Here is a 23,127-nt window from a genome sequence, read left to right as displayed (position 1 = left end):
TTTTCACGGAAAGGGGGTGTGGTGATTGCGAACACTAGTGTAGTGAATACTGACAGACTCTGGGAACGAGACTGAGACTGAGATATATATAGTATATATAAAGGGTGATGAGATGAGATGCTTGGTATTGTACACAGTGTACAATACAGACCAGTCAGAGAGCTGGTCGTAAGTCTGAACAGCCGTTAAATAGGTAGGTTGTTAAGTGAGGAGTACCTGTATACAGATACACAGTGATATACAGTATACACAGATACACAGTGATATACAGTATATAGAGACGCCCATTGATATACACTATATACAGATACACAGTGATATACAGATGCAGTGATATACAGTGATATACAGTATATACACAGATGCACAGTGATATACAGTATATAAAGATGCACGATATATAGTATATAGAGTATATACTATTGTATCAGTGATATACAGTATATACAGATACAGTGATATACAGTATATAAAGATGCACAGTGATATACAGTATAAACAGTGATACAGTATACAGTGGAGGAAATAAATTTTTGATCCCTCACTGATTTTGTAAGCTTGCCCACTGACAAAGAAATGAACGGTCTATAATTTTAGTGGTAATTTATGGTAGGTTTATTATAACAGTGAGAGACAGAATATCAAAAAGAAAATCCAGAAAATCACATTAAATAAAATATATAAATTATTTTGCATTTCATTGAGTGAAATAAGTATTTGATGCCCTATCCAAACATGACTTAGCACTTGGTGGAGAAACCCTTGTTGGCAAGTACAGATGTCAGACGTTTCTTGTAGTTGATGACCAGGTTTGCACACATCTCAGGAGGAATTTTGGACCACTCCTCTTTGCAGATCCTCTCCAAATCTTTTTCCGAGGCTGTCGCTTGGCAACTCGAAGCTTCAGCTCCCTCCACAGATTTTCCATAGGATTAAGGTTCAGAGACTGGCCAGGCCACTCCATGACCTTCATGTGCTTCTTGAGCCACTCCTTTGTTGCCTTGGCTGTATGTTTTGGGTCATTGTCGTGCTGGAAGACCCATCCATGACCCATTTTTAGTGTCCTGGCTGAGAGAAGGTTGTCACCCAGGATTTCACGGTACATGGCCCCATCTATCTTTCTCTCGATGCGGTGAAGTCGACCTGTCCCCTTAGCAGAGAAACACCCCCAAAGCATAAAGCTTCCACCTCCATGCTGACGGTGGGGATGGTGTTCTTGGGGTCATAGTCAGAATTCCTCTTCCTCCAAACACGGTGAGTCAAATCGATACCAAAGAGCTCGATTTTGGTCTCATCTGACCACATCACCTTCTCCCAAGCATTCTCTGAATCATTCAGGTGTTCATTGGCAAACTTCAGACAGACCTGTACATGTCCTTTCTTGAGGAGGGGGACCTTATGGGCGTAGTGTGTTACCAATGGTTTTCTTGGTGACTGTGGTCCCAGCTGCCTTGAGATTATTAACAAGCTCCCCCTGTGTAGTTCTGGGCTGATCCCTCACCTTTCTCATGATCATTGATATCCCATGAGTGAGATCTTGTGTGGAACCGCAGACCGAGGGAGATTGACAGTCATTTTGTGTTTCTTCCATTTTCGAATAATCGCGCCAACATTTGTCTCCTTCTCACCCAGCTTCTTGCCAATGGTCTGGTCCATTCCGGCCTTGTGCAGGTCTACATATATACAGTGATATACAGTATATCGTATATACAGATACACATTGATATACAGTATAAACAGATACACAGTGATATACAGTATATAGTATATATTATTGTATCAGGGATATACAGTATATACAGATACATTGATACACAGTATATACAAATACAGTGATATGCAGCATATAGTATGTACAGCTACATAGTGATATACAGTATATACTATACACAGATACAGTGATATACAGTATATACAGATGCAGTGATATACGGTATATACAGATACACAGTGATATACAGTATATAGTATATACAGTGGTTTGATACTGGGACAAAATGTACTGTCACACTGATTGGAAGTTGCTTTGGACAAAAGCATCAATTAAGTAATGTGACAGTGTACTGACTGTGCACTGAGTACTGACAGTGTACTGACTGTGCACTGACTGTGTACTGACAGTGCACTGACAGTGCACTGACTGTGCACTGACTGTGCACTGTGTACTGACTGTGTACTGACTGTGTACTGACTGTGCACTGTGTAATTATAGTGCACTGACTGTGTACAGACTGTGTACTGACAGTGTACTAATTGTGTACTGCCAGTGTACTGACTGTGTACTGATAGCAGTTAGCAGTCCCTGTAGTGCAGGGAGCAGACCTGTGTACTTCCAGCTGACGTCCTCCAGGTGGAGCTGCTGATCCTCTCCCATGTGCTTCTTGATCCAGGACCAGCAGTGGACCTGCTGGTCCGTCGGGGAGATGATAAAGAAACTGCAAAGAAACGCACAGACTAAGTATACGGTACTGACAAGTACACAGTATAGGAGCTGGTACTGCAGAAGAAACACACATGGAAATACACTAATAATAATAATTCATTACATTAATCCATTAATCACACAGTGATGGAGGAGCCTTGCTAGGCTCATCAGGAGTAGTTTGTGGTGAATTGTCTTGCTCAAGCACACTTAAGCACACTACCAGGAGCCGGAGATTGAACCGGCAACCTTCCCGTTACTAGACGAGCCACTTGTCGTTTTACGCACATTTAGGTATTTTTTAGTATTTTTAGAGCTTATTGTGCGTAATCACCGGGTGTCATGACATTTTACTGCATATATGTATGACGGTATGTATATGTATGTGACAAATAATCTCTTGAACTTGAACCTCCTGTAAGACTAGTTCTGCCACCACAACACTAGGTGGCAGTGTTTCTTTGGCTGAACTCTGTCCCAGTGTTTAATATGGGGAGAGAGTAATCAAGGGCAGTTGTTTTCTTTAGAGTTGTACGTACTGGGGAAAAAGGAACAGCCATTTCAGTGGGAATTTGGGGGCAGATCCCTGGGATAACATGCAGAATCACCATCACCACTCCCTGTGCATCAAGGCCCACTCCATCTCTAATATGAAAGAAACATGTGTACCTGGAACATTGCTTTTATATTATTGCCTTGAAAAAATATATCATCACCTTTAACTTGCTTTTGTCTAATTAGAGGTCCAGTCCAAAGGTAGAGAACCCCATTGCTTTGCTCAGAAACCGTGAAACCCACAGGCAGACATGAATGATAGATAGTTGTTTTCGGGACAGTCCACATACGCCGTCGTCCAAGTTTGACCCATATCGATCAATATTTGCCTCAAAGCAAGAAGGTCCTGGGTTCGATTCCTGCCTGGGGCGCTCTTGGCACCTCAGGCAGGTTATCTCCCAAATAGGAGCCTTTCTGTGTGGAGTTTGCATGATCTCCCTGTGCTCACATGGGGTTTCCTCCACCTCACGTCAGTAAGGATCCCCACCAAAAACATGCACCCATCATCCTCATCGATGGACACTCATCACCAGGCCCACGAATGCTGCCCACTGCTCCTGGCTGTGCCCCCGGAGGAAGGACAAGCCAGGATGGGTTAAACACAGAGGCCTCATTTCACCGGTCACCATCCAAAGCGTGTGTGTGTGTGTGTGTGTGTGTGTGTCGATTAAAGATTGTTATTCTTAAGACCAAAATATTACGTGGAAACAATGCAGACTACTGATTGGTCACAGACAATCGTCACTGCGTAATTGGTCCCGACTACTGATTGGTCACAGACACTGTGTCATCATTGCGCAACACAGGACATCGGGCTAACGGCTAACCCGCACAGACCAGCCCTGCAAAGTCTCTGCCCCTGAGCAACTCCTGGTTACTGGTCAACAAGATGGATGAAATAAGACAGGATTACTTTGCACAACATGGATATAACTGTGTGACAATCATTACAAAAACTTGGCTGGACAGCATCATTCCCAATGTGGCTATTGAGCTAGCAGGCCTCTCTGTTTACAGAGCAGACAGGACTGCAGACCTTTACTCAGAGAAAAGGTGGAGGAGTGCGCATTATATTAATAAGGACTGGTGTACACCTACAGACAACGTCGGGAAACAATATTCCGCAGACATAGTTAGTTAGTTTGCCAAGGCAGTTACATACATTTGTACTAGTCCTTAGATAATAAGCCAGATTCCAAATGAAAGGTGGTCTCCAATAATTGTTATATTTCACAGTCAAAGCCAGATTTGTTTCCATGATAACACAAAGGTGTATTCCATTACAAACAATTAATTTGGTTGTACTTCATCTTGAATTGCAGTTTGTTATGGCATGAACCTCAATCAATTATTCAGTATTGCGAATACGACGTATACAGTATTCCGTCACACACGTCACACAGACAAGCTCACCTGGACTAACTCCCCGACCAGCTCACCTGGATTAATTCCCAGACCAACTAACCTGCACTAACTCCCCAAGCAGATCACCTAGACTAACTCCTGGACAAGCTCACATGGGATAACTCCTGGACCAGCTCACGTGGACGAACTCCCGGACCAGCTCACCTGGACTAACTCCTGGACAAGCTCACCTGGACTAGCTCACCTGGAATAACTCTGGGCCAGCTCTCCTGGACCAGCTCACCTGGACTAACTCCTGGTCCAGCTCACCTAGACCACCCTAACTGGACTAACTCCTGGACCAGCTCGCCATGGCCGGCTCCCCTGGACTATCTCCCGGACCAGCTCACCTTGACTTGCTGAGTCTCACCACGCTGCAGTCGTTCTCGTAGCCCCCTCGCTGGTTCAGCATCCCAGTGTGGACCACGTGTCCCACGGGGACGTCCAGGTCATTAGAACACAGGTACTGGAGCAGGTCCAGAGCCTGATCCCCAGAAGACTGGACCAGGGAGGGAGGGAGGGAGAAACAGTAATATCTTAAAGCAGTGTATGATTTGAGAGGCAGCCAAGTTGTTCAGAGAGAATGACAGGGTGTTCAGAGGGACAGACAGTTCAGACAGACCGACAGCTCAGAGGGACAGATAGCTAAGAAAGACGGACAGCTCAGAGGGGCAGACAACTCAGAGAGACAGACGGGTCCTCACACTCAGCTCAAACTTGGTGAAGGAGGACATGTCCACCACGCAGACGGCCTCCTTGCAGCACTTCACCTCCTCACCCACGATGTCGAACCAGTCCGGCTTGTAGAACGTCTTGCTCTGGTCCAGGGCCAGCAGGTCTGAGGACAATACCATTCTGATTACCAGTCCCAAACTGGGACGGCAAGTCTGAGGACAATACCATACTGATTACCAGTCCCAAACTGGGACGACAAGTCTGAGGACAATACCATACTGATGACCAGTCCCAAACTGGGACGGCAAGTCTGAGGGCGACACCATAATGGTTACCAGTCCCAAACTGGGATGGCAAGTCTGAGGACAATACCATACTGATTACCAGTCCCAAACTGGGACGGCAGGTCTGAGGACAACACCCCACTGGTTACCAGTCCCAAATTGGGACGGCAGGTCTGAGGACAACACCATACTGGTTACCAGTCCCAAACTGGGACGGCAAGTCTGAGGGCGACACCATAACGGTAACCAGTCCCAAACTGGGATGGCAGGTCTGAGGACAACACCATACTCACCCCCCTCGCTGAAAGTGAGGTATCTAAACTACTAACATGTAGCCGTCCTACTACCTGTCCGCTAGATCCGATCCCATCCAACCTCCTTCAAGCCATATCACCGACTATCACCCCGGCAATCACACATGTGATTAATTCTTCCCTAACTTCCGGCACTTTCCCTTCTGCTTTCAAAGCGGCTCGGGTCGCACCACTGCTCAAAAAACCCTCACTCGATCCCAATCAAGTAGAAAACTATCGGCCGGTCTCTCTCCTCCCATTCCTTTCCAAAACCTTAGAGAGGGCGGTCTCTCTCTAGCGGTTTCAGAGTACCTGTCAAGAAACAACCTTCTTGATACACTTCAATCTGGCTTCAAAAGTGGTCACTCCACCGAAACAGCCCTGTTGTCTGTGACAGAGGCCTTAAAAACTGCTAGAGCTGCTGCCAAATCCTCGGTTCTCATTCTGCTAGACTTATCAGCTGCTTTTGACACTGTCAATCATTGCATACTCCTGTCCATACTCTCAAGTATGGGCATAACGGGCAGTGCACTTTCCTGGTTCGAATCTTACCTTACTGGGCGCTCGTTCAGTGTGACATGGCGAGGCCAGCTGTCTGTGCCTCACAACCTCACCACAGGGGTGCCCCAAGGCTCGGTGCTAGGACCCCTCCTCTTTGCCATATACACCACCTCACTGGGCCCGATCATCCGCTCACATGGCTTTTCATATCACTGCTATGCGGATGATACTCAACTCTATCTGTCCTTCCCGCCCGACGACCCTACTGTCTCGACGCGGATCTCGGATTGTCTCGCTGACATATCCACATGGATGAAGGATTATCATCTTCAACTAAATCTGGCGAAAACGGAACTGCTGGTCTTCCCGGCCAAACAAGGTATTTATCACAACATTGATATTAAAATCGACTCTCTATCTCTTGTTCCTACCAAGGCTGCAAGGAATCTTGGTGTCATTATTGATGACCAACTGACATTCTCGGACCATGTTGCCGCCGTCTCCCGGTCCTGCCGCTTCGCACTACTCAACATCCGAAAAGTCAGGCCGTACCTGACCCAATATGCCACTCAACTGCTGGTACAAATCTTGGTGATGTCCCGTCTCGACTACTGCAACGCCCTCTTAACAGGCTTGCCGGCCTGTGCGGTGAAGCCACTACAGATGATACAGAATGCGGCGGCGCGATTGGTGTTCAACCAGCCAAAGAGGGCACATGTCACTCCGCTGCTCATCGAGCTCCACTGGTTACCTGTAGCCGCCCGCATCAAGTTCAAGTCTCTTATGCTGGCCTACAGAGTGATTGCTGGGAATGCTCCCGCCTACTTAAATGCTCTTGTAAGAGCACATGTTGCCCCCCGGATGCTGCGCTCGTCAAATGAGCGTCGCCTGGCTCTGCCGGCCATACAGCCACGGCAATCCAGGCTATTCTCATTTGTAGTTCCACGTTGGTGGAACGAGCTGCCAAAAATGACCAGAGCGGGGACCTCCCTCTTTGTCTTTAAGAAGCACTTGAAGACCCAGCTCTTCAGTGAGTACCTCCTGTCCTAACCTACAAATACTTAGCACCACCTTGCAGTATTTATTGTTACACGAATGTTGTTGTTACACTAATCTCTGTCGCAATGTAGCTTGAATGTTATTCTCCCTTGTAAGTCGCTTTGGATAAAAGCGTCTGCTAAATGACTAAATGTAAATGTAAATGCATACTGATTACTAGTCCAGTACCAAACTGGGACGGCAGGTCTGAGGACAACACCATACTGGTTACCAGTCCAGTACCAAACGGGGCCGGCAGGTCTGAGGACAACACCATACTGGTTACCACTCCAGTACCAAACTGGGATGGCAGGTCTGAGGACAACACCATTTTGGTTACCAGTCTAGTACCAAACTGGGAACTGTAGTGATCCAATTATCATATTTAATGATTGGCGGTAATTGGACGTGATATTGATCTGGATCAATAATCTTCACAGTGAACTCTGACAGTAAAGAAGATCAATAGTACTCTGAGTACTGTCAGTACTCTGATACTCTGAGTACTCGTACCCTTCCCTGGAGGTACAAAGTACTTTGGGCGCTCAAAGCCGTGCTTCTCCATCCAGCGCGCCCCCTGGGTGTCCAGGCGGTCGAATAGGGGACTGGTCCTCAGCTGGCGACCCGTCTGGAAGTCCCAGCGGGGGACCTTCAGCTCATACAGCAGGGCTGGAGGGGGAGACGGGTGGAGGGGAGACAGGTGGAGAGAGTCAGAGACAGGTGGAGAGACAGATGGGGGTGGGGAGTGGGGGGGGCAGGTGAAGGTAGGAGTGAGAGAGAGGGTGACAGACAAGCAGGTCGACAAAGACAAAAACAAAGACTTAAATTCTCTCTGGTTGCAGGAACTGTGGGTGCTGGAGAGGGGCACTGGCTGCTGGTTAGGGACTCTGGGTACTGGTAAATGGTACTGGTTAGGGACTCTGGGTACTGGTAAGTGGTACTAGTTAGTGACTCTGGGTACTTGTTAGTGGTACTGGTTAGTGACTCACGCATGACCTCCATGACCCGGTGCCTCAGGAAGGTCCGGCTGCTCTGCAGGTTCCCAAAGCGCTTGATATCCAGTGGCCACACATTGGCCGTGGGGTAACCATAGGTCATCCACTCAGCCAGGAACCTGCACAACACAAGCTGCTAGGCGACCATCCCCACGGCAACCACAAACCATTTCATGTGAAGTTCATGTGACATGACGACACCACCTAGACATTTAAGGCTCCTACAGACGACACTTTCTAAACACTAAACCTCCTTTACAGACAGGCTGACAGACCTCCCGGCTCCTCCAGCCAGGGCCAGTCCAGAGGAGTTCATCCCAGCCAAGACGTAGTAGCCCTGCAGGCCTGGACTCTCCCCCATCAGACAGTGCATGTCTGGGGTGAAGGCCTCAGGGCAGTTCACCAGCTGCTGGATCTCTGCTGCCTGCACCGCGGGCATGCGCCTTAGGAGGGCACTCAGCATGGGCTCTACACACACAGTACACAGTATACACATATACAGACACTCCAGTACTTAACATCGAAATTAAGAATTCTTATTTGGCAATTACAGAGTTCATAATAATCATTGTACACTCTGCTCCGCTACCCCCCCCCCCCCCCACTCTCCTCTCCTGTCCAAGAGGTCCCAGTCCTGCTGCAGGTTCTGGATCTCCAGCTGGTTCCTTTGACAGTCCCCCCCCACCATCTCCTCTCCTCTCCTCCCCCCTCCTACCAAAGTGGTCCCAGTCCTCCTGCAGGTTCTGGATCTCCAGCTGGTTCCTCCCCTCAGTGAAGATAGGTTTGGGGTTCTTCTCGAAGCCTCCTGACAGAAGACCTCCGTTCCAGGAGCGCACGTAGATCCGGCCGTCCATGTCCATCACCACTGCACACAGACAGACAGTCAGATACAGACAGACAGACAGACAGTTTCACTCTGTGCAGGGAAATCATCTGATTAAAAAAACATCAGATTTAAAGCTAAATGTGAATAAATCAGCTTTTTAGGGGGTTTGGACCTGGGGGCTTAAGACCTGGGGGTTTGGACCTGGGGGTTAGGACCTGGGGGCTCGGACCCGGGGGCTCGGACCCGGGGGCTCGGACCCGGGGGCTCGGACCCGGGGTTAGAACACGGGGGATAGAACCTGGGGTTTCAAACCCAGAAGTAAGAACCTGGGGGTTAGAAGGTCCAGACCTGGGGTGCTGGCTGGGAGCGGGTCCTGCAGAGGTTTGGTGAGGAGGTAGAAGTGTTCGCAGCCGTGAAGAGGAACCGAGACCTTTACCTCGCTGGCCTGGCCCAGCTCGTACCCCCACTAGACACACACACACACACACACACACACACACACACACACACACACACACACACACACACACACACACACACTTAATATTCAAATTTTTAGACATATTTTATTCTGATTTTAAAGAAACGTGTGGAGTCTGGAACGGAAGAAACTATGATCTGATCAGTAGTGGATCAGAAGGACTGAATTTCGCTTGGACTCACCTGCCCAGCACAGTTGACAAAGTACTGGCACTGGATGGAGCCGCGGTCCGTTTCCACCGCCGTCACACGACCTTTCTCAACCACCACCTGCTGCACGGTGGTACGCTCCAGGATCTGGACCCCTGGACCACACACACACACATTCTCAGGTATTCTCTGCACATGTTGTGGCCCAGTGGTTTTCTATGGTGAGAGCTGCACAGTTTACAAGATTTCCACCGCTGTCCTGTATTGAGAGTAGTATTGTTGGTGAATAACAGGCGCAGTAGAGCATCCTGATGAGTGACCTGTATATTAATCATTGTGTCAATATTCTTCTAATACAGATTCCAGCAGATGCTAATCAATACACCATCATCTACCCAGTCTTCATAGTGTCTCAATTCACAATACACTACGCAGAATGAACCCCGCTACACTTGGAATAGTCTGGTCAGCTATGACCAGCCCAGACCAGCTTGCACCAGCTTGCACCAGCTTGGACTGACCTTGTCCTGCTGCAGCCACAGCCAGCGCTCTGTTGACATCAGGGGGAGAAATGACGGCGTCTCCAGGGAGGTGCAGCGCCCCCACCAGGTCATGGATGTTAACCAGAGGGTGGAGCTTCGCTATGTCCTTAGGCTTCATGATGCTACAGCTAATACCCATCACCCTGTGGGGGGTGGGGGGGTTAATGGGGGGGGGGGTTGTAATGAGGCTAGGGCCCAGATCCTGTCAACATTGTGTCAGTAGTGTGTCAGCATTGTGTCAGTAGTGTGTCAGTAGTGTGTCAGCATTGTGTCAGTAGTGTCGGCAATGTGTCAGTAGTGTGTCAGCATTGTGTCAGTAGTGTGTCAGCATTGTGTCAGCATTGTGTCAGCATTGTGTCAGCATTGTGTCAGCATTGTGTCAGCATTGTGTCAGCATTGTGTCAGCATTGTCGGCAATGTGTCGGCAATGTGTCAGTACTGTGTCAGCATTGTGTCAGTAGTGTGTCAGCAGCGTGTCAGAAGAGTGTCAGAAGCGTGTCAGTAGCGTGTCAGTAGCGTGTCAGCAGTTTGTCGGCAGTTTGTCAGTCGTGTGTCAGTCGTGTGTCAACAGCGTGTCTGTAGCGTGTCAGCAGTGTGTCAGTAGTGCGTCAGTAGTGTGTCAATAGATTGTCAGCAGTGTGTCAGTAATGTGTCAGTGGTTTGTCAGTAGTTTGTCAGCAGTTTGTCAGCAGTGTGTCAGCAGTGTGTCAGCAGTGTGTCAGCAGTGTGTCAATAGTTTGTCAATAGTTTGTCAGCAGTTTGTCAGCAGTTTGTCAGTAGTGTGTCAGAAGTGTGTCAACAGCTTGTCGGTAGTGTGTGAGTAGTGTGTGAGATGTGTGTCAGCAATTTTTCAATAGTGTGTAAGCAGTTTGTCAGTAGTGTGTCAGCAGCTTGTCAGTAGTCTGTAAATAGTGTGTGAGTAGTGAGTCAGCAGTTTGTCAGTAGAGTGTCAGCAGCTTGTCAGCAGCTTGTCAGTAGTGTGTCAGTAGTTTGTCAGCAGCTTGTCACTGTGTAGTTCAAAGCCTCAAACTGTCCCTAACCTGAGTCTAGACGCGAGGCGCTTCAGGGACAGAAAGCGGTCCTGGTTCTGGGCTAGACAAAGAGAGCCAGTCTGGACATACCCTGAAAAACACACAGTACTACCTGAAATACACAATACAATCTGAAAAACACACAATACTACCTGAAATACACAGTACTATCTGAAATACACACAGTACCGTCTAAAATGCACACAGTACTATCTGAGATACACACAGTACTATCTGAAATACACACATTACTATCTGTAAAACACTTAGTACTACCTGAAATACACACAGTGCTACCTGTCATACACATATAATACACACTAACTAAAATATACACACGTATTACGTTAGGGTCTTGTTGTTCGTATTTATATTATAAACCTGGCTGCATTATGCTTGCTATGTCGTACCCATGCTAACTTGGTACACGTGCTGACTTGGTACCCTTGCTAACGTGATACCCATTCCGCTGCTCATCGAGCTCCACTGGTTACCTGTAGCCGCCCGCATCAAGTTCAAGTCTCTGATGCTGGCCTACAGAGTGATTGCTGGGAATGCTCCCGCCTACTTAAATGCTCTTGTAAGAGCACATGTTGCCCCCCGGATGCTGCGCTCGTCAAATGAGCGTCGCCTGGCTCTGCCGGCCATACAGCCACGGCAATCCAGGTTATTCTCATTTGTAGTTCCACGTTGGTGGAACGAGCTGCCAAAAATGACCAGAGCGGGGACCTCCCTCTCTGTCTTTAAGAAGCACCTGAAGACCCAGCTCTTCAGTGAGTACCTCCTGTCCTAACCTACAATAGCACCACCTTGCAGTATTTATTGTTACACGAATGTTGTTGTTACACCAATCTCTGTCGCAATGTAGCTGAATGTTATTCTCCCTTGTAAGTCGCTTTGGATAAAAGCGTCTGCTAAATGACTAAATGTAAATGTAATGTAAATGCTACCTTGGTACCCGTGCTTCCTTGTTACCGGTGCTGACATCATACCAGTGCTAACGTGGTACCCCTGATAACTTGGTACCCCTGATAACTTGGTACCCGTGCTAGCTTGGTACCTGTGCTGACATGGTACCCTTGCAGACGTGGTACCAGCGCTAACTTGGTACCTGTACTTACTTGGTACTTGTGCTAACATGGAACCTGTGCTAATCTGGAACTCGTGTTAATGTGGTACCTGTGCTAACGCCAGTCTCCTGCTCCAGCTGCAGGTACAGGCTGTTGGAGTAGTCCGCCATCTGGCACTCGATGGAGATGGGCTTGGCCACGCTGACGATACCGGCGCAGAGCCTGGTTGTCCCTGCACCCAACCTGCCCCCAGAGACACTGTGAGCACCCACAATCTGTACCACCCTGCAGCAACACATCCTGCACCACCATCCACATCCTGCAGAACCACCCACACCCTATAGTCCAGTTTAATGAGGGTGTCGTCAGATCTGCACGCTTGTTCTAAAATCACAAGCACTTAGTAAGGTCTGGACTTCACTGTTGCACTGATTTAACAACAACAGCGGCAGAGGAAAAAGCTCACTCACACTCCAACTGGCCAAATGTCTCAGTTCCTTCATTTGTCAGTGAACCGTGCCCACATTCATTATGATGCAACTTCTCTAATATTATATTTAGGATTTAAAGTATTTATAATATTTATTTTATAATTTAAAGTACATTCGTGCAGTGGTTTGCATATTAGGGGTCACTGCATCATTATGTCATCATTAACCAGCACCAAAAGGTCACCTGTCTATCACTGAGAGTGCAGCTCTATTTCCACAAACAACACGTGAGTTCTAACAGTGACAAGTTCTGCTTTACAAGATAACATGGACAGTTGTTTTAAAGACAGGAGGGTTGAGGCGTGTAGACCGCATTGTGGTTGCTCCGCGTGACTAGGTGAAGCCCATGCTGGGTTCAAGTAAACTCGGAAAATCGTGCTGTGTTTCAGAGAACCTGGGAAACTGTAAAACACACCCAACACAACTAAACTGGACCCTGTGTATTACTGCCTGCAGCTTTATTTAGGGGTAGAGCCTGCAGGGCTGGAACCCCATTGTTAGAGGAAAAATTTGGAAATATTCTCTGAAATTTGAAGCCTAACACTATCTGGAAAACCAACTTCTGCATAACACATGAACATGGTTTATGTTTTGTTTGAACTGCGCAGTCACAAAACACTCATGGTTGAAGTTTCATCCAACCCAATCCACATACGGTGAAGATAATATTGAAAAACCGACCAAATTTAGATGGATATTACAGACACGGTTCAATAAATTTCATGGCGAAAAAAAAAAAAAAGACTGACGTGCGAGTACACCAATCCGAAATATGTCCAACCCAGCTAAAACTATCTGGAAGACATACTTTGGCGTAGGCTAGATAGACAGTTGAGGTTTTGTTTTAACCACTATGTCACAAGGATCTCGTGGTCTAAATTTCATCCACATCGATCCACATACGGAGCAGATATTAGCGAAAAACCGAGCAACTTTGACCCAAAATATACAGTTGGTCAGACGTCATACGTCTGTTCTCAAGTGAAGGAGACGAGATTTACTGTAAGATACTTTATGATGTCATCATATTATTTACTATAAATGTAGAGATTCTGATTGAGAATGTCCAGTTGGACCGTGTCCAGTGTGCGGCATGGACTCGGTCACTCTGTAGTGTTTAGACATGACTCCCACCCATAACCTCTTCCTAAGGTAAATTTCAAATTTTAAGGTTAAGGTCAGCACACGCAACAAGTGTATGGGCTCTCATCCTCACAGAGCTCCTACATTACCCACAATGCAATGTCTTAAGGGGACAGGCCCTGATCTGTCCTGGAATTGTTTGATTGATTTCGGATTTGTTAAACGTATGTGTACTATGTCATAAAGGACCGAGTGCCAGTGCTTTTTTATGATAAGAATCACTTCTTACTGTTATTTGAGTTAATTATTTCAACAGCTTAAAGTGGTTTTATTTGAATACAATTATTATTCTAAATATGTATTTTGTTAATATAGATTCAATTTTATTATGATATATAAAAAAATATACACAAATACTGGCAGCCAATGGCGGATTTCGAAATTTTTTCCCTTAAACTAGGTGTGGGTGACAAGACATATGGGTCGGGACCTAACTATTACGACTGGGTGTCTGACCTCCCCTGTTCCAGCAGTACGACCTCAGTCCATCCTAGCTTGGCGAGGTGGTACGCCACAGAGGTTCCCACGATGCCACCCCCACAGATCACCACACGGGCCTGGCTGGGAAGGGACGGAGCCTGGGGGTCCGCTCCCCCTGCCCGCTGCCGACAGGATGTCAGGAATCCCCAGCGGGCCTCCCTGCCGGTCCAGAACCCACCCTGTGGCCGCAGCAGCTGGGGCAGCAGAGCCCTGGAGCTCGGCACACGGCAGCACATGGTGTCCTGCAAGAGAAGTGTATGTATGGTACGTATAGTAACATTACGTATACTAGTACGTATAGTAACAGTACGTACACTAGTACGTATAGTAACAGTACATAAACTAGTACGTATAGCAACAGTACGTATATACTAGTATGTATAGTAACAGTACATATACTAGTACGTAAAGCAACAGTACGTATAGTAACAGCACTTATACTAGTACAGGGGTCGGGAACCTTTTTGGCTGGGAGAGCCATAAAAGCAAAATATTTCGAAATGTACTTCCTTGTGAGCCATATAATATTTAATAAAATTGAATGCAACTTAATAATTTTTTTAAGTAAGAAATACATTTTTAACGTATAACACATCTTTGAGTACTTAAAAAAGCGCGATATAATAAATGTCTCTTTATTATTCTTAATAATATTGTTGTTATACTGTAGCTAACCAATAATAAATGAAATTCTTTTTAGCATGGATGTGACTTCTGGTGCTACATGCGTATGTAGAGCCAAACATGGTCAATACGGCAATACTGACACACTGCCTTATGTGGTATGTGACGGGAAGCTCATTCCAAGTTTTAAGAATCAGCTGGTCTACAGGTTTAAGTTCAAGAGATTATTTGTCACATACATTTTTCCATTTCTGTCCACTTGTGTTGAGCTGATTGGTCCGACTGGAGGCAGGGAGTTTTCTTAATGTTTGTCTGTCTTACAAAGGGGATCGGCGCACGGGCTGGTAAGCAGCCCAGCAGTGGAACGCCATTCCTCCTGCGCCCAAGAGGATCATTATTATCCACAATTATTATAATAATCCTCAGTGATATATAAAATTGTGGCCTGCGTGCCGCATATTGAAATGAACAATAAAACTCTCACCATGTCAGCGCACCACGTCCAGAAAGACTCCGTCTCCCTCCCTAAACCATTGTGGCAGAGACTCCCACAAGTGGCGCCTGAGCAGAGAGCCGGGAGGCGCAGGGTGCCGAGTAAAAGGCAGGCGCCCGGGAGTCTTTCCGTGGTCCACAGCGGGTGCTTGACTACACCCCTTTGTCCGCCACATTTATATTTTAAATTTTATTTTCAAAATTGTAATTTCTCTTACCTACTTTACTTTAAAATGACAAAGGATAATTATTCATTACTTGTTAATTGTGATGAAAAATTTAAGCTCACAATTGTCTGCGAGCCATATACCATCATCGAAAGAGCCATAGGTTCCCGACCGCTGTACTAGTACGTATAGTAGCAGTACATATACTAGTACGTATAACAACAGAAGTAAAGTAACAGTACATATACTAGTACATATAGTACCAGTATGTATACGAGTACGTATTGTAACAGTACGTATAGTAACAGTACGTATAGTAATAGTACGTATTGTAACAGTACGTATAGTAACAGTACTTATACTAGAATGTAGAAGAAGTACGTATAGTAGTATGTTTAGTAGCACTACGTACAGGGGTACATATAGCAGTATGTATAGTAGTACGTATAGCAGCAGTACGTATAGCAGTAAGTTTAGTAGTAGTATGTATAGCAATACTTATAGTAGTATATATATAGTAGCAGTACGTACAGCAGTAGGTAAAGCAGTACATATGTATACGTATGTATAGTAGCAGTATGCATAGCAGTATGTATAGTAGCAGTACGTTTCATAGTTTGTATAGCAGCACGTATAATAGCAGTACATATAGTAGTATTTATAGCAGCAACACATATAGTAGTATGTATAGTAGTAGAATGTATAGTAATATGTATAGTAGCAGTATGTATAGTAGCAATATGCATAGTAATATGTATAGTAGCATTACATATAGTAGTATGTATAGTAGTAGTCTGTATAGTAGCAGTACGTAAAGCAGTACATATAGTAGTATGTATAGTAGCAGTAAGTACAGTAGCAGGATGTAAAGCAGTACATATAGTAGCAGTACGTATAGTAGTATGTATAGTAATATGTAAAATAGCAGTATGTATAGTATTATGTATAGCAGCAGTATGTATAGTAGTATGTATATTAGCAGTATGTATATTAGCAGTATGTATAGTAGTATGTATAGTGGCAGTACGTATAGTAATATGTATAGTAGCAGTACGTATAATAGTACTTATAGCAGCAGTACGTATAGCAGTAGGTTTAGTGCAGTATGTATAGCAATACTGATAGTAGTATATATAGTAGCAGTACGTATAGCAGTATTTAAAGCAGTACATATAGTAGTATGAATAGTATCAGTATGTATAGTAGCAGTACATATAGTAGTATGTATAGTAGCAGTAAGTATAGTAGCAGGATGTAAAGCAGTACATATAGTAGTACATAAAGTAGCAGTATGTATAGTAGCAGTACATATAGTCGCAGTATGTATAGTAGTATGTGTACTAGTATGTAAAATAGCATTATGTATCGTATTATGTATAGCAGCAGTATGTATAGTAGTATGTATAGTAGCAGTACGTATAGTAATATGTATAGTAGCAGTACGTATAATAGTACGTATAGTGGCGGTATGTATCGTAGCAGTACGTATAGTAGTATGTATAGTAGCAGTATATATGGTAGCTATATGTAAAGCAGTACATATAGTAATACATATAGTAGCAGTATGTCAAGCAGTACATAGTAGTACATATAGTAGCAGAATGTAAAGTAGCAGTATGAATAGCAGTATGTATAGTAGCAGTATGTATAGTAGTATGTATAGTAGCAGTGTGTATAGTAGTATGTATAGTAGCAGTACGTATAGTAATATGTATAGTAGCAGTACGTATAATAGTACGTATAGTGGCGGTATGTATCGTAGCAGTACGTATAGTAGTATGTATAGTAGCAGTACGTATAATAGTATGCATAGTAGGAGTATGTATAGTAGCAGTACGTATAGTAGCAGTATATATAGTAGTACGTATAGTATCAGCATGTATAGTAGCGGTACGTATAGTAGTATGGATAGCTGCAGTATGTAAAACAGTACATATAGTAGTATGTATAGTAGCAGTATATATGGTAGCTGTATGTAAAGCAGTACATATAGTAATACATATAGTAGCAGTATGTCAAGCAGTACATAGTAGTACATATAGTAGCAGAATGTAAAGTAGCAGTACGTATAGCAGTATGTATAGTAGCAGTATGTATAGTAGTATGTACGGCCCCTACTGACCTCTACTGACCGCAACTGACCACTACGGGCCTCTATTGATCTCTACCGACCGCTACGGACCTCTACTGACTTCTACCGACCGCAACTGACCACCACGGGCCTCTACCGACCGCACTCGCCTCTACTGACCGCAGCTGACCACTACGGGCCTCTACTGACCTTAACTGGCCTCCACTGGCCTCTCCTAGTTACTGCTGACCGTACTGGCCTCTACCAACCTACACGGACCGCTACTGACCTCTATGGACCTCTTCCGACCACTAGGGGCCTCTACTGACTTCTACTGGCCTCTACGGACCTCTTCCAACCACAACTGACCACTACGGGCCTCGACTGACCTCTACTGACCTCTACCGACCTCTACCGACCTCTACCGACCGCAACTGACCACTACAGGCCTCTACTGACTTCTACTGGCCTCTACGGACCTCGGACCTAGATCTAACCCCTTCTAATCCTAGCCCTCCAGACTAGGGCCCTTCTAGAGTTAGGGTTAGCTGTGACCTGGGACTGGGTCAGGGTTAGCCTTGACCTGGGACTGGGTTAGGGTTAGCCCTGACCTGGGACTGGATTAGCCCTGACCTGAGACTGGGTTAGGGTTAGCCTTGACCTAGGACTGGGTTATGGTTAGGGTCAGTGCTGACCCGGGACTGGATTAGTTTTAGCCCTGACTTGGGACTGGCTCCACCTGCTGCTGCCACAGTCAAACTAGGTTTACCCTGCGTGACGTCACGGGCCACAACGTAAGAAACCGACATGTTTCTTGTATTTATAACTTTCTGCCTTTTTAACGTTTTTGTAGACCATCGTCTCCATACACTCAAGATTGTAAACTCAAAATAAAAAAGATAGTTGCTCTTTAAATGAGTTTGTTTTTAGCCTGGGTGCTAAGCGGATAGCAGCGGAGCTCTGACCTTCAGCTCCATGCTAACCAGTTAGCCACCTAGCATAAGAGGGTTAGTATGGGAGTTACTAGTTAGTGAGGGTTAGTATGTAAGTAGGTTAGTGATGGTTACTAGGTTACTCGGCTCGTGGGGAAGAGCCACGGCGAGAGGGCTGTGCTTTAGGGTGAAGAGCATTAGCCTTAGCATTAGCATCAGCTGAGTGATCCAGTTGAATTCTCTGAAACTCACCAAGATCCAGAAAGAGCAGCAGCTCGACACGATGTGAAGAAAGCAGAACAAAGTGTTTAATTTAATCTAATGATAAATGATTATGATTTATATGATAATATAATGAAGACATTGAATCACTCCTGTTTCACTGCACTTAAACCGGAAGCTCCCCTGCGGTCGCTACAGTGCCACTTGGCGGCGGAAACAGGAGTCACACGAGAGGGATAATAATAATACATCCAATATCAATAATATAATTATTATTATTATTATTATTATAATGATTATAATTATAATATCAATAATACATATACTACAACTACTACTACTACTACTACCACTAATAATAATAATAATAATAATAATATGGACGTACCGGGGTCAGCTGAACGTACCACAGGAACTACCCTCCGCTCCCTGCAGGACTTATACACCAGGAGGTGTAGCAGCAGAGCTGCAGGATCATGAAGGATCCTCACCACCCCAACAACGGACTGTTCCAGCTGCTGCAGTCGGGCAAGCGCCTCCACAGTCACACAGCGAGAACAGAGAGACTGAGACAGAGTTTCTTCATCAAGCCATAAGAACTGTTAACGCTGAACTCACCAGGGGTCCTCACTGAGTCACACACATAGGCTCCACTACCTTACTGTACTGTACTGTAAGTAGCATACTGTACTGCATACTGTATCACTGTTCTGGGTTACTGCATACTGTGCTGTATTGCTTTTCTGTTCGGTGTTACTGTATTGCTGCGCCTAAGCCATCTTCACAAAGATAAACAAAGAAGTTATTTACCTTCAGTTTCTGTTTTTGCCATTGTTTCTACTTTGGTAATATCAGTCACCATGTGACATGGAAGGAGCCTCCTGTAACAACATGTCACTGGATGGATGAAATATGTGTCATTAAGTTGATAATTATGTATTGAACCAGGTTACACTGTATGATGCACATTGTAAACTGTCATGCGTGACGCAGCACTGGACGCCCGAGGCTTTTTTTATTTCGTTAAATTAGGAAACATAAGTAAAAAATAATAGGGCTGCTCCCTGAAAGTGGACAAGTCGGTTCCACTGACAAAATTCTGAGTCGGGTACAGCCCTAAATAATAATAATTTAAAAACACTATTTCTATTTGTTTTATTTGGAGAAACGGGGGAATGCGGAGCTCACAGCTCGAGCCACATCTCTGCAGCTTGTGTGGAGGTGCCGGATCAAATCAAATAGGTGTCCATCCCAAACTGGGAGGTCCCGCATCATGTTCCAGCAGGATCTGGCACAAATTAAGCCCTGGTTATATTGGAATACAATGTCTTCATTTTCAAACAGACAAATGTTGATGAAGTAAGTCCAATGTAAATTCTGAACTAGAACCTGCACATTTATATTGAATTGGATGATGATGTCACAAAGCGTCCAATTCATCTTCAGTTTTCAAATGTTGGCGTGTCGGTAAAGCACAAAGCACGAGATTTTGGTTACTTTTAATCGTTTTTCACTCATTTCTGCTTCATATGTGGATCGATTTGAATACACTTGAACCACAAATTGTATAGCATACATTATAATAATAACAATAGGGGATGATAATAATAATAATAATAATAATAATAATAATAAAAATGATATATCATAATAAAATTGATAATAATAATAATAATAATAATAATCCATCAATCCATCCATCCATTTTCCACCGCTTATCTGGGGCTAGGTCGTGGTCTCTCCCTACGTCTTCCTCTGACGAGCCTTCCATCGGCGTCTCCAGTCATCCCTTTTCTCCATACATCTGGCCAGCTCCTTTGTGCTTTTCGCACCAGCATCTTTCCTTAGCACGTCCACATATATATGTATGACCGTATGTATATGTATGTGACAAATAATCTCTTGAACTTGAACTTGAACTTGAACATAGGTAGATGCGTGACGTCCTCTTGATCGATGCAGTGAGTTGGTTTCCACAGTACAAGCTTTTTGGCCGGGAGTTCTCGGTGGCAGTGGCAATGGCCTGCTAGTCTTATCCTCCTTACTGCTATCTTCTCTGATACACTGGGTAGTGCCCCATACAGACATTGGTTGGTAATGTGTTCGTCCTGGTTGATGTTCAGTACCACACGTAACATTCAGGTGTAGCACCCATCCAGGGACTTCTGTAGGGCCTTTGTTAGTGTCCAGCACTCGCAGCCGTATAGGAAAACGGAGTCCATGGTGGCAGAGAAGAAACTGATCTTGATGTGTCGGGGGAGGTTGGATTTCCACACACTGGTCATGCCATTAAGTGCTCTCCAGGCAAGTGCTTTCCTCACATTAAGGTCCTTTTCCGTGTAGCCGACCCACGCACCCAGGTATTTAAAGTCATTGACCTCTTTTAGCACTGAGCCTTCTGTTGTTATTAGGGGTGGGTGTTCCTGGGGGATGTTGTAGGTCATGATCTCGGTTTTCTTTGCATTTAGCATGAGGCCGACCTTAGCACACTCTAGCTCAACTCTGGTCAGGAGATCCTGTGCCTGCTTCACGTTATTAGATAGCAGGCAGATGTCATCAGCGTAGTCCAGGTCTGTCAGGGTTTCTGCAGGGTGTCTCGTGGACCTTCTGGGTGCGATAGTGAAGCCGAGCTCCGGCTCCCTTCCTTTGATGGCTTGTCTCAGAGCATAGTCCAATACTATAATGAAAAGGAAGGGGGCTAGGGTGTCTCCCTGCAGCACTCCGGTTTGGATGTTGAACTCCTCGCTGTTACCTGGGGTGCTGTTGGCACCGTGCTCCGGGCAGGTTATCTCCCAAATAGGAGCCTCTCTGTGTGGAGTTTAGATGTTCTCCCCGTGCACACATGGGGTTTCCTCCACCTAACGTCAGTAGGGACCCCCTCCAAAAACATGCACACATCATCGTCTGACCAGTGATGGACACTCATCCCCAGGTCCCCGGGCGCGTCCATAAATGCTGCCCACTGCTCCTGGCTGTGCCGCCGGAAGCACAAGCCAGGATGGGTTAAACGCAGAGGCCTCATTTCACCGGCCACCATCCAAAGCATGTGCATGTGTGTGTGTGTGTGCGTGCATGTGTTGTAGTGTGGTGTGCTGTGTGACGATTAAAGATTGTTCTTCTTCTTCTTCTTCCTTAATGCAAGGATTTGGGCTAAGCTCGGGTAGACCCTCTAGGTGAGGGTTGATAGCACTCTGTATCCTGTTTAGTATCATGCGGTTGAACATTTTTGCAATGATACAGGTCAGGCTTATACCACGGTAATTGTCAGGTCTTGAGAGATCTCCAGATTTTGGTACCGGGATGATGTGTGAGAGTGACCATATTTCCGGCATGACATTTTCCATTAGAGCCTGGTTGCAGACCTCCAAGATGACGTCATCGAGATTGCAGTTCTTGATAACCTCTGGGGGGATGCCGTCAGGTCCAGCCGCTTTCCCCTGCCTCAGGGAGGCTTTGACCTTGGCTAATTCCCGCAATGTAAAAGGGCCGTCATCGATGTTGAGATCCCCCAGGACTGCAGGTATATCCTGCTCAGCACCTTCCACTGCCTGGTGTGTGCCAAGGAGGTTCCTGAAGTGAGTTAACCAAGTGGTCACTCTCTCCTCTGGGCTGTTTCCTGCCACCTGTCCTTCTCTCCGTCTTTTCCTTCCACACATCTCATTGATCACCCTCCATGATTCGCTGTACTGTTGTTCTCCCTGGGCAGCTTCCACTCTGCGGACTTTTTGCATCAGCTCCTCACCTCTGATTTTGACATACTCGGCAAAGAGAAGACGCTTGGCCTCCTTCAAGGTCTCGCGTTGTTCCGCGGACGGGTTTTGGCCCAATGAGTGGCTTGCTTCCTTTACTTTTTGACGTTCTGCCATGACATCTGGATGCTTTGATCTTGCGGGGCTTCTGGTCTTCTGTATTACCGGTACACACCTCGATTGTTAGGCCCACGGCCTCCCAGCACCACTAGAGGCCGCTCTTGCCTCATCTGCAGCTCCCCCCTTGAGCCAATTGCACACACCTGGGATCAATTACCTGCATCACTCCACACAGTATTTAGTCTCCAGCTTCCCAGTAATTCATTGCCAGACCGTCAACTAGCTTACCCGAATTGTACAGCTACTGGCTCCATTCCTAGTTCCAAGTTCCTAGCTCCTAGTGCTTGTTTCAAGTCCCAGGTTTATGTCTCTTTGTTTCGTCTTCCCCTTACCTGCTTGTATACTCTCATCGACCCAGTCTGTCCGTCCC

The 23,127-nt window shown here is 45.8% G+C and overlaps 1 protein-coding gene across 1 annotated transcript in view; it reads right to left on the bottom strand.

Moving 5' to 3' along the window:
- pdpr (pyruvate dehydrogenase phosphatase regulatory subunit) overlaps positions 1-19,076 on the bottom strand; it is a 29,683-nt gene extending 10,607 nt beyond the window's left edge. Inside the window, exons 1-14 of the mRNA XM_079997647.1 lie at positions 18,919-19,076; positions 14,357-14,622; positions 12,376-12,509; positions 11,206-11,287; positions 10,145-10,308; positions 9,657-9,778; positions 9,342-9,459; positions 8,883-9,032; positions 8,443-8,635; positions 8,162-8,286; positions 7,686-7,841; positions 5,086-5,219; positions 4,732-4,880; positions 2,323-2,435 (exon numbers count right to left, since the gene is read on the bottom strand). Of these exons, the coding sequence (XP_079853773.1) occupies positions 2,323-2,435; positions 4,732-4,880; positions 5,086-5,219; positions 7,686-7,841; positions 8,162-8,286; positions 8,443-8,635; positions 8,883-9,032; positions 9,342-9,459; positions 9,657-9,778; positions 10,145-10,308; positions 11,206-11,287; positions 12,376-12,509; positions 14,357-14,616 (1,900 nt within the window). The 5' untranslated portion in view covers positions 14,617-14,622; positions 18,919-19,076. The remainder of the gene's footprint in view (positions 1-2,322; positions 2,436-4,731; positions 4,881-5,085; positions 5,220-7,685; positions 7,842-8,161; positions 8,287-8,442; positions 8,636-8,882; positions 9,033-9,341; positions 9,460-9,656; positions 9,779-10,144; positions 10,309-11,205; positions 11,288-12,375; positions 12,510-14,356; positions 14,623-18,918) is intronic.
- Between the last annotated feature and the right edge of the window lie 4,051 nt (positions 19,077-23,127).

The sequence above is a fragment of the Zeus faber genome (assembly GCF_960531495.2).
Source record: "Zeus faber genome assembly, chromosome: 3".
NCBI lineage: Eukaryota > Metazoa > Chordata > Actinopteri > Zeiformes > Zeidae > Zeus > Zeus faber.
The sequence above is the reverse complement of the archived record's forward strand: the minus strand, read 5'-3'. Positions and strand labels throughout refer to the sequence as shown.